At 56.1% G+C, this 17,443-nt stretch overlaps 6 protein-coding genes across 6 annotated transcripts; 4 read left to right on the forward strand and 2 right to left on the reverse strand.

Annotated features, from left to right (window-relative positions):
- The first annotated feature begins 45 nt into the window (after positions 1 to 45).
- Positions 46 to 1,811, forward strand: QBC33DRAFT_595782 (uncharacterized protein). Its single transcript, XM_060431851.1, has 2 exons — positions 46 to 433; positions 519 to 1,811. The coding sequence occupies exons 1-2, from the start codon at positions 207 to 209 to the stop codon at positions 1,372 to 1,374; spliced, it is 1,083 nt and encodes a 360-aa protein (XP_060280253.1). The 5' UTR covers positions 46 to 206; the 3' UTR covers positions 1,375 to 1,811.
- A 363-nt stretch (positions 1,812 to 2,174) lies between these two features.
- QBC33DRAFT_458140 (uncharacterized protein) lies at positions 2,175 to 4,519 on the reverse strand (the record flags this gene model as incomplete). The annotated part of the gene is made up of 2 exons (XM_060424881.1): positions 2,175 to 3,356; positions 3,407 to 4,519. 2 exons carry the CDS (start codon positions 4,517 to 4,519, stop codon positions 2,175 to 2,177), a joined length of 2,295 nt encoding a protein of 764 aa, XP_060280254.1.
- Positions 4,520 to 5,270: 751 nt separating this feature from the next.
- QBC33DRAFT_547832 (reactive mitochondrial oxygen species modulator 1-domain-containing protein) lies at positions 5,271 to 6,296 on the forward strand. Its single transcript, XM_060428783.1, has 5 exons — positions 5,271 to 5,508; positions 5,571 to 5,597; positions 5,653 to 5,682; positions 5,739 to 5,829; positions 5,888 to 6,296. The coding sequence occupies exons 1-5, from the start codon at positions 5,451 to 5,453 to the stop codon at positions 6,027 to 6,029; spliced, it is 348 nt and encodes a 115-aa protein (XP_060280255.1). The 5' UTR covers positions 5,271 to 5,450; the 3' UTR covers positions 6,030 to 6,296.
- Positions 6,297 to 8,399: 2,103 nt separating this feature from the next.
- On the forward strand, positions 8,400 to 11,019 carry QBC33DRAFT_203709 (multicopper like protein). The gene is made up of 4 exons (XM_060422618.1): positions 8,400 to 8,613; positions 8,665 to 9,221; positions 9,295 to 10,087; positions 10,179 to 11,019. Exons 1-4 carry the CDS (start codon positions 8,528 to 8,530, stop codon positions 10,519 to 10,521), a joined length of 1,779 nt encoding a protein of 592 aa, XP_060280256.1. The 5' UTR covers positions 8,400 to 8,527; the 3' UTR covers positions 10,522 to 11,019.
- A 498-nt stretch (positions 11,020 to 11,517) lies between these two features.
- On the reverse strand, positions 11,518 to 12,807 carry QBC33DRAFT_517968 (DUF171-domain-containing protein; the record flags this gene model as incomplete). Its single annotated transcript, XM_060426217.1, has 4 exons — positions 11,518 to 12,034; positions 12,086 to 12,439; positions 12,500 to 12,621; positions 12,787 to 12,807. 4 exons carry the CDS (start codon positions 12,805 to 12,807, stop codon positions 11,518 to 11,520), a joined length of 1,014 nt encoding a protein of 337 aa, XP_060280257.1.
- A 236-nt stretch (positions 12,808 to 13,043) lies between these two features.
- QBC33DRAFT_498026 (mitochondrial small ribosomal subunit Rsm22-domain-containing protein) lies at positions 13,044 to 17,315 on the forward strand. Its single transcript, XM_060425609.1, has 5 exons — positions 13,044 to 13,234; positions 13,330 to 13,751; positions 13,822 to 13,928; positions 14,450 to 16,829; positions 16,869 to 17,315. Exons 1-5 carry the CDS (start codon positions 13,156 to 13,158, stop codon positions 17,070 to 17,072), a joined length of 3,192 nt encoding a protein of 1,063 aa, XP_060280258.1. The 5' UTR covers positions 13,044 to 13,155; the 3' UTR covers positions 17,073 to 17,315.
- Positions 17,316 to 17,443: the final 128 nt, after the last annotated feature.

The following is a 17,443-nucleotide window of genomic DNA, read 5'->3' on the forward strand; positions in this document are numbered from 1 at the left end:
CATGATGATTGTCATGACCTCTTTCGAAGCTTCTGTCTTTCCCCTTTCTTTCCGTTTTCGCCAGGGACTGGTATTCCCCGGCAGAAGCCTTCCTATCTCTTGTATCCTTTCCCCCCGTCCTCAACCCCCCTTCCACCTTCGTCCTTCCCTGGTATCCTCTCAAAATTTCCTCTCCTCTTTTCCCCCGTTCTTGAAGGTGAAGCAGAATGTTGACCGTTCGCTCGCCCGTTCTTTTCTTCCTGCTGCTTGTCTCGAGCGCCTTAACCGGCGTTCAAGCGGCGCCTCAGAGGAATAGGGGTGGTGGCGGCGGTGGTCGCGGCGGAAATGGCGGCGCTGTTGCCCAAACCCCTCAACAGCAGGCAGCGCAGATCCCGCAAGGCATCTCGCAGGCTAGTGATGGCTCAACCATCCTAGACACCACGGCGACGGTGAAGTATGTCCTCTGCAATACCTCCAAATGCCCAGTATCCCATGATCAGAAGCCGTATATACTAACACTCACGCTCCCCTCTTTCAAGCGGTCTCGAGCTTCGCTTCAAGATAAGCGGCCCCGCCGACCAATTCACCACCCGCTCCGGCGTCCCCGGCGCGACCCAACGGACCGGGGCGCAGGGCACTCTCGGGCTCAACGTCCTCCTGCACGGCGACGGCGGGCAGAGCTTCTTCGACTTCCCCAACCAGGCGGTCCAGGGCGGCCTGATGGGCGTGGTGATCCTCGCGCCCTCGGAGCAGCTCCTCTGGGGCCAGTCGGCGGGCCCGCCCAGCGGTCTGTCGCGCATCGACGGCGCCGCCCACGCCCAGGCCGTCAATGACCTGATCCAGACCGTGCTCCCGCGCGTCGCCGCCTTCAACGCCTCCGACGTCTTCTTCACCGGCGTCTCGGGCGGCTCCCTGACCCTCAGCGGCTTCTTCGTGCCCGCGCACATGGCCAACTTCGCCGGCACGGGCGTCCTGCTCATGTGCGGCGCCCTGGAGCCCCAGGTCCCCGTCGTGGGGGGCGCCTCCTTCCTGGGCAACACGAGGATCCACTTCCAGAGCACCCTGCGCGAGCTCGACTCGCTCCGCCAGGCCATCCCCGACGCCATCGTCGCGTACGAGCGCCTCGGCGCCACGGCGGCCGGGCTCGGCGCCGCGGGCCTCGGGGCCCTGCAGACCGTCGACAACACCCCCGACGGCGGGCACTGCGAGTTCGACGGGCTGGGGTTCTCGAGCGGCATCCAAATCGTCGCCGACGCGTTCGCGAGCATCATGCAGGGCGGCGACGGGGCTGTTCAGGGGATCGACGCCCGGACGGTGCTGAAGTCCGTGGTGGGGAATGAGGACCTGATCTTCGCGGCGGGGCAGAAGCGGGATGCGGAGAGGATACCTATATAGGTAGGTGGATGGGTTGGATGGATGAGGGTGTTCAGAGAGGTAGATGGCCGTTGCCGTGTCGAGGAAAGTAGCCATGATGGAGGCAGTTAATCCTCTCTCTGTAAGCACAAGCAGAGACAAGGGGCTCTCATAGATGCGATGCCATACAAACTACGTATTGCTAAGTATGTATGCAAACACTCAAACAACCTAACAACTGTTGCAAATGCAGCCACTGTCCATCCCGGATCAAATGATGGCAGGAAAGCCCTTGACCATTACCCGTCCGGTCATAATGCACCGCTTTGCACGCTTCACCACCGCGCCTCAAGAGAGGCTCCATATGTATGCTCCCCTCCCCGTCTGTGCTCATCTCCAGCAAGTTTCAGTTCCATGCCACGGTAAAGATCATTCTTCCTCGTCCTAACCCGCTGCCTGCGGGCCACTGGCCTTGCCTTCTGCCCTCTGCAGGAGCTTTTGGTAGTGAGCATAACATGAGCGATGGAATGATGAAAGGGAGAAAGGAAGAAAAACGCTAAGCCCTCATATTCCGTCGAAAACCTTCCAACTCCGAATTTCGCTAGACCGCGAACCAAGGCTGTATGTGATGCGGGTTCATACACCTTGTGAAAGAGGGATGATGACCAAGGAAACAATAAAATGGCAAGCAGTGCCATGGTATAGGTAGTAGATGTGTATGAAAAGAGTGTCGTATTGTGGTGTTGAATAACCAGCATACGGGCTGACCAAAGCAATGCCGGGAGTGATTTCGGTCGAACCGTCCTCTTCGCCGGGTCTGACGAGACGGGGTTTCGTGGTGTCTATCGATCTAGACGAGATTGAGGCTGCCACCCGTTGATGTACGCCATCAACCCCATGCCGAGGAGCACCACACCGATCATCGACGCGTAAGGGAGGCTTTGTATCAACGCTTGATCATGAGTCGACTTACTGAGCGCTCCCGTCGACGGCTTCATAGTGTTGGCCCTGGAAAGTGTTGGTTCGTCGTCGAGGACTTCGGTGGTGCTATGTGGTTGGACACTGTCTTCTGCGACAATGCCGTTTGGAAGGGAGGTGGTCTCTTCCGGGTCCTTGTCCTGGCCAGAATGTGTGGAACGCGACCGACCCTTTGAGGGAGAGCGCGACTTCCGCTCAGCTGCCCGCCTCTCCTCTTCGTCTCGTCTCCGAATCTGCATCACCAATTCCGCCAAGGTCGTCTGGTTCGCGTCCCGTTCGGCCTCTGCCTTCTCGGCGCGCTGTCTGTAGGAATCAAGTTGATCCCTTAGCCCCCTCATTTCCACAACCATGGAGTCTATTTGGGCTTGGAAGACTGCGGCGGCCGCTTCGACTCTGTCAGGCTGTGACGGGGGATTGCCCGCTTCGCTCGGGTCAGATTTTAATTCCGGCGACGAAGAGGTCTCTGCAGGTGGATCAAACGCCCTGTCGAGTTCCGAATGGCCGTTCGGGAGATCTGGTACCGCCGAACCATTTATTTTGGCCTTCTTCGTCTGCTCCATCTTATGGACCAGGTCCTCCGCCTGCAATCGAGCCTCGCGCTCTTTGTGAAACATCTCCTCCAACTCGCGCACCCTAGCACTGTGGTTATCAATTTCTCTCTTGGCGCTGTTGAGGGCTTCGGTGAGCTGAATAATCTGGCCCAGGTTGTCTTGTCGCACAGGAGGGGCAGTGTTCGTAGGGTGCGATTTAGGCCGCTCAGTTATCGCTCGCTTGAGGGACGGAATGTCGGAATGGTGCGGCCTGGCAACATCAGGCTTCTCTGGCAGAGGTTGCGACGGAGGAGGCGCAGGGGGATCGGAGAATCTGGTCTTCCCGCCATCCGATCGGAATGATAAGCCACTGCCGTTAACAACGGGAGCCTTTTGAGGTTCGGGGGCTTCCGGCTTCTCCTGATTCTTTATCTCGTCCTTCGACAAGAGAGCGTTGAGAAACTGCCCTGTGCGATTCAGGTCTTGGCTCTGGAGACGAGCATTGCGCATCTCATTCTGTGACTTGTTAGTGACATGACCAACCGAGTGGGATAAGATCCACATACATGAAGCCGTTTTATAATATGTTCTGTAGTCACCGGGTTGACCCAGTATTGGCGCTGATGTGCCATCCCGTTTGCCTGCGCACTCACCACGCCTCCAGCAGGGCCCATGCGGCTGTTGATGGAGGATTGGCTACCAGTTCTCCCCCTGAAGGGCATTCCTCCCAGGGGCGCCATTCCGCTATTCGAGGGATCCAAGTCTCCGAAGTTCATCTCGTGAAGGTTGTTGGACGGACTGACAAAGCCGGCATGCTCCACCTTAGCTGCAACCTTGTGGTGGACGACCGTCTTCTGATCCTCGCTCACAATATCAATGCCTAATTCGAGGTGGTCTTGGGTCTGTAGCTCGTGCTGTTCCGACTCGCGGTTCTCAGGAGACAAGCGCGTGCCGTTCACAAATGTCCCGTTGGAGGATTTGACATCACGAATCCAGATCTTGCCGTTCCTGTCCGCCCAGATTTCGGCGTGTTGCCTCGAGAGGACCTTGCTGTCGAAGAACCCGTTGATAGGCGTGGGCACCGTCTTTGCATTGGTCTGTCGGCCGATTCGCAAGGTGTCCGGATAGAAGGGGACCGAAATTGTTTTCCGTTCGAAAGTCCCGTTGAGAGAGAGCAGGTATAGCACAGGCTGCCCGCCAGCAGCAAGCGCTTCTGCGCCCTGCCGAGGCATGCCGCTCTGTGACATCATCTGATTCTGGGACGCGAGAATCGACGACGGCTGGTGCAAGGACGAGACACCGTTCACGCCGTTCGGCATTGGCGGACGTCCAGCTGCCATTCTCACAAAGTCACCAGGCTGCCCGTCTGGTTTTCCTGCCGGCCATTGGCCTTTCGGTTGGGGCCTCTTCCGAGGCGCAGGGCCTGGCCACCCACCCAGCTCTCCGGCGGCTGGCATGGCATTCCCGTTCGTATGTTGACTTGAAGTAACAGTGCCAGTCGAAGAGGCGGATGATGAGGAGGTTATCGAAGATGAAGAGTTCGTTCTTTGGATGGTTTTTCGAGGGGCAAACATGCCTCGACCTTCAGGATTCATGGTGTTGATCGTCTGCCCACCATTAATGCCCCATGCCGGCCGGTTTAAGTTGGCAAAACTAGGGGGATTCGCTACAGCGGTCATGAGGAAGTCGGTTATGTTGGTGGGTGGGAATAAAATGTCGGACGGGGTATGGATGCGATGGGGGTAGCGGTGGCGATCGAGCGGCTCGTCTCCTGCTTGCGTCTCCCCCCGGGAAATGGGTGATTTTGATATGCGCAGCTAAAACTGTGAGCCGCTCCAAGGATGATATATCTTGTTCCGCTTCGTTGCCTTGTATGGAGACCGCGAATAAATGCTCCTAGAGATGGAACGAAACCAGATTAGCCTTCGCCTTCAAAGGATAGTTGCAGCAATTGCGACGGCCTGCCTAGCCTGTAACAACGAACAGGTGGCCACAAGATACAATAAAGGGGCTTGCAGAGGGAGATACACATACTGCTCAATTGATAGAGGCGGAAATGACGCCTCTTCAGAGGTACGTCGTGCAAATATTTGGAGGTTTGAACGAAAGGTAGCTTGAGCGTGAGGTCTTGCCCGTCTCGCTAAGCGCTTGCTAGCGTGACAAAGGTCTCTGGTGAGTGGTGGTGATCCAAGCGATCCCCACCTTGTCTTTGACCGCGACAAGAACATGAAGGGACGCAACTCAAACTGCCATGAGCTGGAATTCATAACAGAGAAGATCAATACAGAAGATACCACAAGGTCTACAATAGGCTGCCAGACTCATATTTGCAAGTGCCAGTACTTTCCCATTGTCACCCTTTTGGGTATAGTCACGCGACAGGTCACGCGTTTTCCCCCTAGAACTTGGGTAAGGTGATCCGTGCTCCCAAAGCACATGACTTTGCTTTATTGGGTCCTGCGCAGCGAGGCTGAATCTGCAAGGAACAAGCTCAAGCAAAGTCCATTTGCCTGTGACAGTATCATCTGATTCAAGTGCTGAACACTTCTCAGCCGCCAACACAAAGCCTACCTAATTAGCCCTCGATTGACGAGCCTCAAACCCATAGCCATGCCGGTGCCAGTCAGCAGCCATGGAGGAGCCGTCGGGCCCTCTAACCTTGACAAACGTTTGTCATGTCATGTTGCGCCTGACGCAGATAGAGCATATTTGCTAACTTGCTTGCTACAGTCAGGATGGGAGCAATGATGGGTGGAAGTATGCTAATTGATCAACTGCCTTGTGGACAGGTGCTGATTGAATCACTTCCTAGCCGTTGGCGTCATTATTGGCTTCATTTTCGGTACTTGCCCCTGCCGAGGAACTTGAGCCTTCCCGCGGTTGCTGACAAAAGCTCAGGGACCGTCACCATCTTTAGGTACGGAGCTGGACCAAACGGCATTATGAGGACCCTGGGCCAATACATGCTGGGTTCTGGCGCGACTTTCGGGTACGGTAACATCCCGACCCATATGAGAATCTGGCCCTGCTAACGGCGGACTTGCTAGGTTCTTCATGTCTATTGGCAGCGTCATCAGATCCGATTCCTCTCCGATAATCCAGGAAGCCTATGCCCGTTCTCGGCGGCGGCCCATTATCATGGCTGCGCAGGCCTACCGAGCACCGCTTCCGCGGCGATCCGACCCATAATCCCGGGCAGGGAATAGCCAGTCCAGTGTCACACTAAGATAATTCATGTACATACGAATTCCTTTTCAAAAGAGAATGACAGGGCGAAGAAATGGAGACAACTCATTCCGGATGTCACAAATTCATTCTGCGCATCAAACAAGTGGCCCCAACGTAAGGCGACTGCGACGGCGACGGCGACGGCGACTTTACACGTTGGGCAACGCCATCCAGTGACGCTTTCAGCTGAGATGGCCAAATCGCTTCGAATTACACTTCTTTCGTCCTTCTGCGTTTCCTCTTTGTCCACCTTCGCAGCCTGCCAGTAAAGGGGGGTTTCACGATTGCGTCATTGGGGGAAGCTTGATATCCCCTAAGATGAGCTGCGTCCACGGCGGTTAAGACTGACCGTCTGATCGGTTAGATCGGTCATTACTGACTGTAGTGCCGAAGTGGCGAATACGATAATTAAATATGTCCATATTGCTTTAAGCAGCCAGAATCGAGGTTTGGCAGCTCCGTCCGGCGGTGAAATCGGCCGGCAACTAGAGGGGGGCCACTCGATCGCCGGACCAGGCCCCTGACGTCGGACGAAGCTCAATTTACAGACGAAAAAGAATGAACCCGAAGCTGCAGTCAGCCGCTGCCGAAGGAACATGGTCAGGGCCGCCAGGTCCTCGACCGGGAATTGATATATGCAAGGCTCTTGAGCAGCACAAGTGACTGCACGCAGAGCACGGGCTATCAAATTAATTTTGGCATCGAGCCATGGACTCGAGGTGGTCTCGAGTCTCGACTACTGTTTCCCACGTTCACCACGTACAGGCCCAGACTCGAGGACCGATACCATAGGCGATGATTTTGAACGCCACGGCAGTGTGAAATTGGTTTCCAGTTGCCCCTCCTAGGGCGAGGCGCAAGTTTTTGCCAGTGGACAACAGATCTATCCCGATCACATGAGGCTTCTACTTCTCGGCCATAATGCGGTGATTTACGATATCAACAACCTTGGATTCGCCTCTGCTCTAGTCACAGTTATTAGAGTCCCAGACAAACCCCTCGGTCTTGGTCCACGCCTTTCTCCTTTCTGATTTGGTGAGAGCGCAGGGTGGTCTCATACCGACAACCTGGGCGGTGCGATACAACCCCGGGTTCTAGAGTTTTCCGTCACGCTACATGACTATGGTGTAGCGTTGCCCAGAGCTATGGGATTGGAAGATGGGACAGCGTGTACAGAATCTCAAGGGCTTGATGGCGGCGCCTTGGCCGGATACTATTTTCATACCCGACGACCAGGATGATAGATCACTGGCCGAGCGCCTCCGCCCTGACTGAAAACCAGTGGAGGAGCTTTCCGTGAGCAATCACCTCTGTGACATGGTTGTCATCAAATTATAAGCACGCGAGCTTGATTCACATCTAGCTAAAGCAGCTTCGTGCACCTCGAGGCGAGGATCGGTGACCTAGGCTTGTCCTTTCCCACTGCATTGGACCAGGCCGGGTGTCGCGGATCCTTCCGGGGGGCTGTTGTTCACCCAATGCTATTTTCTCGCTCCTTGTTTCCCGCATTTCCTTCCTATTTCCCGCTCCGACGGCAATCCGAGTCCTGCTCCTCACTGCCGGGACAACCTGCTTGAATGCGGAAAGAGAGACAGAGCTTGGCTTTTGATTCCTGGCTTTCGTCGCGAGATCTTTGGCATCGCATAGCATATGGCCCTTAATCTAGTCCAACACGAGGACGAACTTGGTGGATCTCAGACTGAACACTTATGCCCCTTTATGGCTTTCCGTGCTCTAGTTGAGCTGCGGGTGTTGGGGTGCGGCACCCACCCCCTTTCCATAGTATCCGAAGATGGAGGGAGCGCCTTCGTGTTGCAAAGAGACGATACCATACCTATATCCGTCAGGCTGTCATGATGGCTGGCTGTCGATGATGTACTATGCTGATCCCTGGAAGTATCCTGCAAGGTACCGCTTGGCATGCCTGTTGCTGGCCGATATACAGCTGCAGACTCGAGCCCATCCATGCTGCACAGCACCACCCGTTGCCTATGTTGGGTTGGCAACGACTGGAAGCCGAGCGGCCGAGCTCCTGTCGAGTGCTCACAACGTCAAGTTTGTGGCACGTCGATCCTAGGCCATGCAAGGTCGGCGAACCAGGGATGTCAAGATGTCCTCGACGACAATGCCAAGGCAAGGAACCGTGCTGTATACCAAGAAACCTTGTCCCCGAGGGATGTGCCGACTGCCCTCGCCCCTCCATGATGTGCTAGCTCCAGGTTGGGAGGCGTGAATGTGGCAAGGAGCAGCATCGTTCTCTGCAGATATCGCAGTGCAAGCCCTGTCGTGCTCCGTAGTGACCCGAGTTGCTAGGTGTATTCATCTCTCATCCTATTTAACAGTGTCTCGCCGCCAAGCCAAGGCCCGATCCTTCAGACATTGGCCAGCAACCTTTAATTCGGGCCTGCCCCTTGTGTTCTTGCGTTGAAAATTGTCCTTGCCCTTTCCTGGTTTTCAACATGGGTTTGATCGGGAAGATCGTCGGCGGCATCTTGAGCAGAACAGTAGATACGGCCACGACATTGACTCAAGAGTTGACCAACGGGTAAGGGATACATACGGTTTGGTTGGAGGGAAATGTGCTAACACGGTGTAGAAAGTCGGTGTATGGGACGTTATTGGCACCCATACTGCCGTTCTTTCTGCTTGATAACCCTCTACCCCATGGATTCCCCTGGGGTAGTCGGACTGACTGGGGCCACAATCCTTACCGGGACTTCCCTACAACCGGGGTCACCAGGAATTATGATTTTACAATCAGTCGAGGAATGATCGCACCGGACGGTTATCAGAAAGACATGTTGCTGGTGAACGGAGCCTTTCCTGGCCCTACGATTGAGGCAAACTGGGGCGACAAGATCGTCATCACAGTTCACAACAACATCACCGGACCGGAAGAGGGCACCGCCATGCACTGGCATGGCTTCCTGCAAACAGAGACGCCATGGCAGGATGGTGTGCCGGGTATTACGCAATGCCCCATTGCCCCTGGGAAGAACTTCACCTACGAGATCAAGGCCACTCTTTATGGGACATCCTGGTACCATGCACACTACTCCGGTCAGTATGCCGATGGAGTTCTTGGTCCCATCGTCATTCATGGTCCTTCGAAGCTTGAGTATGCCATTGACATTGGTCCCATCCTGTTGAGCGGTTAGTCCAAGTCGTTTATTTACCTTCCAACCCACCTCTTGGGCGCACACGGGGGGAAACTAACTTCCAACAGACTGGTACCATGATGATTACTTGACCATCGTGAAGAAGATGCTGGCGCCCGGTGGCAGCCCCATGGTCTACTCAGACAACACTATGATCAACGGGAAGATGAACTTTGACTGTTCGACTGTCGCGTCCGGTGACAAGACTCCGTGCAATAGCCATGCCGGCATCTCCAAATTCAAGTTCCAGACCGGCAAGACCCACCGCTTGCGCCTGATCAACACGGGCGCCGCGGGCGATCAGCGCTTCTCGATCGACGACCACGTTATGACGGTCATTGCCAACGACTTCGTCCCCGTAAAGCCGTACGACACGAAAGTGGTCACTCTCGGCATCGGCCAGCGTGCCGATGTACTCGTCAAGGCCAACGCGGGCGGCCCGAGGTCTTCCTTCTGGATACGCTCGAACCAGACAGAATGCTCACTTGCCAAGCAGCCTTATGCTGTCGCCGCGCTCTACTACGACGGCGCCGACACGAACAAGTTGCCCACAAGCACCCCGTGGGATGCCCCTGACCGGAACTCGTGTACGAACGACCCCCTGGAGATCACAGAACCCATGTTTCCGATCCCCCTGCCCGACCCAAGCGTCACCAAGACCATGGATATCGGGCTGTTCGTCAACGAGTCCGACGTAACTCTCTGGAGCTTCGACGGGCAAGACTTCCGGGCAAACTACAATGCCCCGCCGCTCCTCCTTGCAAACATGGGCAATTTCAGCTACCCACCCGAGTGGAATGTCAAAGACTTTGGCACCAATACGTCCGTCCGAATCGTCATGAACAACAACAGCCCCGCACCGTAAGTCCTCCAACCCCAGGCTTCTCCCGAGGCCGCGAACCCCCCCCCCCCCCCCCCTCGGACTGAGCGCTGACCCTCACCACTTGCCAAGCCACCCCATGCACATCCACGGGTACAACTTTTACGTGCTCCACGAGGGCGACGGCGCCTGGGACGGCACGGTGGTGAGGCCGCGGAACCCGCAGAGGCGGGACGTGGCGCTGCTGCGGCCGTACGGGCACCTCGTGGTGCAGTTCGACAACAACAACCCGGGCGTGTGGCCGTTCCACTGCCACACGGCGTGGCACGCGTCGGGCGGCTTCTTCGCCAGCTTCCTGGTCCAGCCCGAGCGCGTCACCCAGTACAGGATACCCGGGACCGTCGCCCAGACGTGCCGCGACTGGGGCGCCTGGACGAACACCCATATCCCCGACCAGATCGATAGCGGGCAGTGATGGTTTGATAAGAACTAAACTGCCTTGGGACTAATTTTGCCCCTCCGCCTGTCTGAGCTGCTCGCCCAGGTGTCCCCCCCAACATCACCGAGTGGGATCTGCTGTGCTAGCAAGAAGAGCACTATAGAGTACATGCAACTGCGTCGTTCCTTATCCTATCCACACCCTTTTGTCTCTTTACTTGGAGTAATTTATTATTTTTCTTGGCGTGGAGCTTAGAAGAGCAACGTCTTGCTCGACTTTCGAGTTTTGTCGTCAGAGGCCTGCCGAAGGGGACGAGAACCGGGAGGTGTTAATTGAGGCGGGTTTGGAAGTTTCCTTTGTCAATAACTAGGCAGTAGTATAATCTTGTAGAGACATATTGTATAATAGAAATTTCCTGGGTATCTACCTTCTGTCTTGTATCCTGACTGGGCTGGAGTAGTCCTTGAGTTTATTGTGATTTCCTCGTTGCTCTAGAGGTGGATTTCATGTGACTGAACTGTCTATATGTCTCAGGCAAAGTTGATGGAAGGTGATACGGCACCAGGTGACGAACCGAAAGTGTGAAGTATGAAATCGGCGCGACCAAGCTGTGGGCTTCCTCTTCTTGTAAACTCAGTCGACACCAGTGGTAGAGTCTTGTAACCTCATATTCAGGAGGTCTGATTTACAAAACATGCAGTCATAGACTGTCCATTCCGTACAAGGAGGCCTTGACAAGGGGCAGTACCCCCGGGAAAATTGGAGTATTCTTCGCTTCACTGCAGGATCTGGGCACATCTCCTGCCCTGCCGTGCTAACGCAAGGCCAGCACGAGGAGGCACAAGCGTTCAACTACTAACCACACAATTGCGTCGAGAAATTCCGAGTGGCCAAAAGGTCACATAGCTCAGTTTGAGAAAGATCTCATAATTCACTTGCGCCTCAAGACATATTCTTTTAAAACTCCATCACCCCATGCTGGCGGATATCTCAGGCTGACCAACGGCAAAAGACCAACTACTTCAAGTCGGATCAACTTTGATGCCACAGCCTCCTCAGCCCCGTCAAGGCAACGAGGATAGCCTCCTCCGTCCTGATCGTCCTGCTGCCCTGGTTCGGCAACACGTTCAGCCAGTAGTCAAACAGCTCCTTCGTCCGTCCTCCCCCGACGCTCATCTCGCTCAGCTCGGGGTCGTTCATCGCCGCGTACTCGAGGCCGCGCGGTCCGCCGAAGACGATCAGCAGGTGGTTGAACTCGGCGGTCGTCCCCGCGTCGGGGAACGCCCTCGACACCGATAGGCCCCTCTCCGATGTGCCGATACTCAAGTCGTAACCATCCTCGAACGCGCTCTCGGTGAACACCTTGGAGAGGGAGCTGCATTTCCTGACGCTGTAGCCCCAGAAGTAGCCCGCGTCCGTCCGTGGCGCGTTGGGGTGGACGGGCTCGGGGTCCGCAGAGGCCTCTGGGATGTGAAGGGTTAACCTGGTCTTGGGCGGGATGGACTCTGATATGCTGACTGGCTCCCTCATGCCGATATCGACGAGCGTCCTGTACTTGTCAGTTGAGATTGATCACTCTGGATGGGATGCTAGAACCTACCCCTTTCCTGACCTGGTCTTCCCCGGGATCGTCATACCCTCTCGGTACGGAAGCCATTCGTCCTTGTGGGGGTGGTGAGGCATGTCCAGGCTGGGCAGCAGGCCCTGCGACCTCAGGTTTGGGTGCAGGGGGAACAGGGTCTTGCGCATAAACGGCGGCGTTTCCAAGTAGGACAGGATATGGGTCATGAAGTGGGCCGGATCCGTGTCGCCCGTGTAGCTGTCCATGTCGACCGAGGCCATGCGCGTCTCCATTGGGCTATCGTCAAATATGACGATCTCGTCAACGGCGAAGACGGCCAGGGCTCTTGCGATCCGACCAACGTTCGTGGTCCGCTGTTCCCTTGTCACGCAGCTATAGTCCGTGTCAGTTTAAGGGTGAGGATCCCGTAAGAAAGGCATCGGGTTGCCTTACTCTGTGATTAAGCTCGTGGGCACTGCAACTGACACCGTCCAGTCTCTGGACTCTGTGGGTGTGAATCTTGCCGACGGCTTGAACGTATCGGTTTGTTCATCTTCGTTATCTAGTCGCCGCTTCTAAGCAAATCGAATTAGCGATTTCTGAGTTCAATGGCTGCTTCCCCGAGACGCCATTTAAAGTGACACGGAGAGATTGGTGGATCGCTTGGCTGGCTAAAGACGAAGCGCACTTGCACTGAGTCTTGATCCTTCCTTCACTGCGTACGTGGCGATGAGACTCACTTTGGCCATTGGCGGTGCCATTCTGAGTAGTCGGTCGAGTTCAACCTGAGTAAGGAATGAACGAGTTGGGAAGGGTTGGTTCCTGAGTAGGTACCAATACTGGGCTTTGATCTGCAACTCCCCGCCGAAAAGTTTCTTGCGATAAGACTTGGAAAATTCCGGCAGAACCACCCTGAAGCGCTGACCGCCTTCCTCTTTCGGAAGTCCTAGCTCCGAAGAACTGCCATTTTAACAACTTTCCCATTATGGGGAGCTAACCAACCGTTGGACAATGATGTCGACGTCGCCTCTTCATCCTGATCCTTGCCCCATATACCGCGCAGTCCACGAACGCCAGCACCCCAGACTACAAAATCAAAACGAAACAAGATGAGCCCAACCGTCAATATCGGATCGTCAGGAGAATGGCGCCAGGTGCTGAGCTCGTCGAGCGTGGTTATCGCTGATTGTACGTATCTAATAAGCTGGGATTATGCCGAGCCTCCTCTAGGACGTGTTGTACTGTCAATCCGTTGCTAACACAAGTCTCTCTCCGCCATATAGTCTACGCCGATTGGTGCGGGCCGTGCAAGATGATTGCGCCGACCTTCGAGTCCCTCTCGGTCAAGTACTCCAAACCCAAGAAGATCACATTCTGCAAGGTCAACGTCGACAACCAGCGCGACGTGGCTCAGCAGTACGGTGTCTCCGCCATGCCGACCTTCCTCGTACTCCACAACGGGTCCGTCGTCAACACCATCAAGGGCGCCAGCCCGCCGGCCCTTGCAGCCGCCGTGGAGAAGGCCATCAAGCTCGCCGGGCCCGCCGCCGGTCCTGTGTTCCGCACCCAGGGCCAGCGGCTGGGCGGCAGCGGCGTGGGACAATCGGGTGGGATCCCGCTCCGACGGCAGGTCCGCTGGAGCCTCAACTCGTTGCTCGGTCCGATCGTGACCTTCTTCGGCCTGTACTTTGTATCCCTTTTCTCTGTGAGTCGCTGACCCTAGAGTCCCCGCTGTCACACCCGTAACATGGTTGCTAATCCGCATAACCGTGCAGTTCGACCCCTACAAAGCTGCCGAGAACTCACAATTCAACAAAATGAATCCTCCGCGCTCGCAACGGGCAGGGGGCGGTGCTGGCCAAAAGCCGGCATCGCGGGCGACGTTCAAGACGATGGCCGACCTGGGGAACTAGGAAGGATGAGATGGGCGTTTGAAAACGGAGTTAATGGGGTTTGCACTGAGCGGGTTGCATTATGTCTGTTTTCTTGATGGTTTTTTTTATATCCGTAGAGAGTGTTATTCATGGTCGCGAAGGTCATGCTCAAGAGATGCTGTAATACACCGACATACACCGACATAATCCGTCCCTAGTATATAGTACACAGTAGAAAACCACTATGTTTGTGTATTGGCATCTCTTGAGCCTTCATAATAAAGACCTGAACTGCTGCATATCACTTTCTAAGTAAGCAGGGTTCTATCTCATCGCGGTCGCTAAAGCTGCAGAGTCCAGGCCCCGTTTTTAGCTCATCGCACTGTGCTCCATTCGCACATAGAGACCAATCAGGAGCTGCGTATTGCTGACACCTCCCCTACCAACATAGCGTATCACATGCCTTGTGCCCTGCAAATATTTTTGAGATTGAGAGCTTCGATGCGCAACCTCCAGCAGACACCAACAGGTCGCGTTCCAAGGACCAATTCGCCATGCTTTCAGCTAGAAGGCTCCCAACTGGGTGCCCGCAGTGCCGGGCCCAAGTATTGAGGTTTTACGAGTCTGGATTCGCCGACCTGCTCCCGGTCGGAAGGCCTCGACGACCTGTACGTTCCGGGATCGCAAATTCCGCGCTTCCTTTTGTAAGAGGTGGAGCGCCACGAACCTCTGTCAGGGCCTTCTCTTCTACAAGATCGACACTCCAAGATACCGGGATAGTAAATCCAGTGCCCGGGCCGGAAGATAATATCGAAACGACTGTCCGTCAAGCAAGGCAAACTTTTGGTAGCACCTTGCCACCAGGATTTCTGTCCGAGGAGGAATACAAACTCTACGAGCGCTTATACGGGCCTCCCCTAAGAGCCACCCAGCCCGAAGATGTGGGGATACCGTTCCAGGGCGAAATGGATGATGGCGACCTGTCCAAGAACACACTGCTGAAAGAAACCGAGTTCGGGACCTTGGAGGAGGTGGAATACACTGTCGAGGGCGCCACGGCCCCCGACGTCGGGAAAGAACTTCTCGAAGCAGGGGCTATTGACCCATTACCGCCGTTGACTGAGAGCCAGATGGAATATCTCACTGTCAAGGCGAACAGCCAGCGCGAGTTTGATGCGCTCGTGACCCTTCACCGTGACTTTGAAGTAGCCAGTCTACGGCCGATTGAGGAGGAAGAGGAAATTCAAGAGGAACAGGAGGAACAGGAAGAACCGGAGGAAGATGAGAATGAAGACGAGGGAGACGAAGGAGAGCCCGACGCAACATTCTGGGGCCCCGAGACCCCCAACCCGCGCTTACACGAGTTGACCATTACCGGCCAATTCAAGACAAGTCCTAGCACTCTGCACCTACCTACGACCCAATTTGTGGCCCCGATTACCAAGCTATTGGGGAGGTCCAATAGCACACACGTTCGCGAGGCCGCCGAGAGAGCATTCGGAGGAGTTGGACTGCCATACTCGCCTGCGACCCCCGAGTCCAAGAAGAACCTGCCCATGAAGCCAATCTCGATGGAGGCAGGACATCATAGAATGTCTGATATCGACTCGGATGCCTATATTGCGACAGTCCTGCCGGGGGTGTATGCGTCGGTCATGAGCACCTTGGTTGAGGTACGCAAGAGGCTCGGGACCGACTGGATGAGGAGGCTCATCGCAAGGGGCGACGGTCAAGGCCCCCGCGTTCTCGATGTAGGAGCTGGAGGAGCCGGCCTGGCGGCCTGGGAAGCGATTCTGCATGCCGAGTGGGAGGCTCTCAGAGAGAGAGGCGAGGTTACTGTCCGAGAACCACCTGGAAAGAAGACGGTCGTTGTGGGATCTGATAACCTACGACACAGGATTTCACGTTTCTTGAACAACACTACCTTCATCCCACGGCTTCCGGATTACATGCACTCCTTCGAGAACGCCCACCGGTTACTCGATGCCCCGGCCACGCCGCAGCCTAGAAAGACTTTTGACGTGATCATTGCTAGTCACCTTCTGATGCCCCTCGACAAACCCTATAGGCGCAAGGAGCTCTTGGACAACCTGTGGGCACTTCTCTCCCCAGAAGGTGGAGTTCTCATCGTCCTAGAAAAGGGACACCCCCGTGGCTTTGAAGCCGTGGCCGATGTGCGCCAGCGGCTTCTCGATGAGTTCATCATTCCTCCTACCCCTGAACCTGCCCCTGAGATTCAGTCCGAAGGCGACCGAGTGCGGGAACCGGGGATGATAATTGCGCCGTGTACGAACCACACCAAATGTCCCATGTACCTCACGCCTGGCCTAAGTCCTGGCCGTAAGGATTTCTGTCACTTCAGTCAGCGCTTCATTCGGCCGCCGTTCCTCCAACGCGTTGTCGGGGGATCGCACCGCAACCATGAAGACATCAAATTCAGCTTCATAGCAGCGCAGCGTGGCGCGCACCCTTCCCCTCTCATATCCTCCTCCCTCTCAGACTCTACGACGGCATCCGACACCGGCCCCACCATTACCACTCCATTTGAGCAAGGGCCCGAGGCTGCAGACCGCGCATTCGCCGGCTACGGCGGGGCGGCCGACTCGTCGACAACGGTCGCCACGGGCCCGCACCCGCACCCGCTCTCGCTCCCACGCAACATCCTCCCGCCGCTCAAGCGGCGCGGCCACGTGACGCTCGACGTGTGCACGCCGGCGGGCGCGCTCGAGCGCTGGACGGTGCCGCGCTCCTTCGGCAAGCAGGCTTACCACGACGCCCGCAAGGCCCGCTGGGGCGACCTGTGGGCCCTGGGCGCCAAGACCCGCGTCCGCAGGGAGGTGCGCCTCGGCCGCAACGGCGCCGCCGAGGGCACGGCCGCCGCCGCCACCGCCGTCGCCAACGACGGCGGCGTGCGGGCCACCAGGGAGGCGCAGCGCCTCTCCAGGAAGGGCAAGACGCCCGTCGTGGAGCTGAGCGTCGACCCGCGCAGGGGGGTCTTGGGCGCGCAGGAGAGGGTCCCGGGTGGCAGGGCCCCGGTGGAGAGGAGGACCAAGGGGGGTCGCAGGGTCAAGATTGCGGATTTGCTGGAGGGGATGGAGGGTGTGGAGGATGACATGGCGAAGGATTGGCGGGAGTTAGAGAAGAAGCTGTGAGGTCCGGCGTCTCCTAGCATTAGGCAATGGAAAGCCGAGAATGTGTATAATCCTATGTGTGTATTTATGTATAGATAAAGGAGGACCAGGGCGTGTCATGTATATTAAAAATGGCATTGGTCTACCGGCGGGGGATCACATATTCGCTGTACAATCCATGGCATCCCCAAGCACACACTTGATGAGAAAGGTGATCTCGAGCTGCCATAAGCTCCTTGCAGCAAATTCCAAGGAAATTGCCTTGGTGCCCATCAGCTAGTTGCACCCAAAAGTTCAAATTCCCCGTCCGTCCCACTGTAAGCCAGGGTCATCGCCGTCGCTAGCACTATTGATCAGTCATTTCCACAAAGACCGGGCTGCAGAAAACAGAT

This window comes from Phialemonium atrogriseum (genome assembly GCF_030411735.1).
Source record: "Phialemonium atrogriseum strain 8032-3 unplaced genomic scaffold QBC33scaffold_26, whole genome shotgun sequence".
NCBI classification, from domain to species: Eukaryota; Fungi; Ascomycota; class Sordariomycetes; order Cephalothecales; family Cephalothecaceae; genus Phialemonium; species Phialemonium atrogriseum.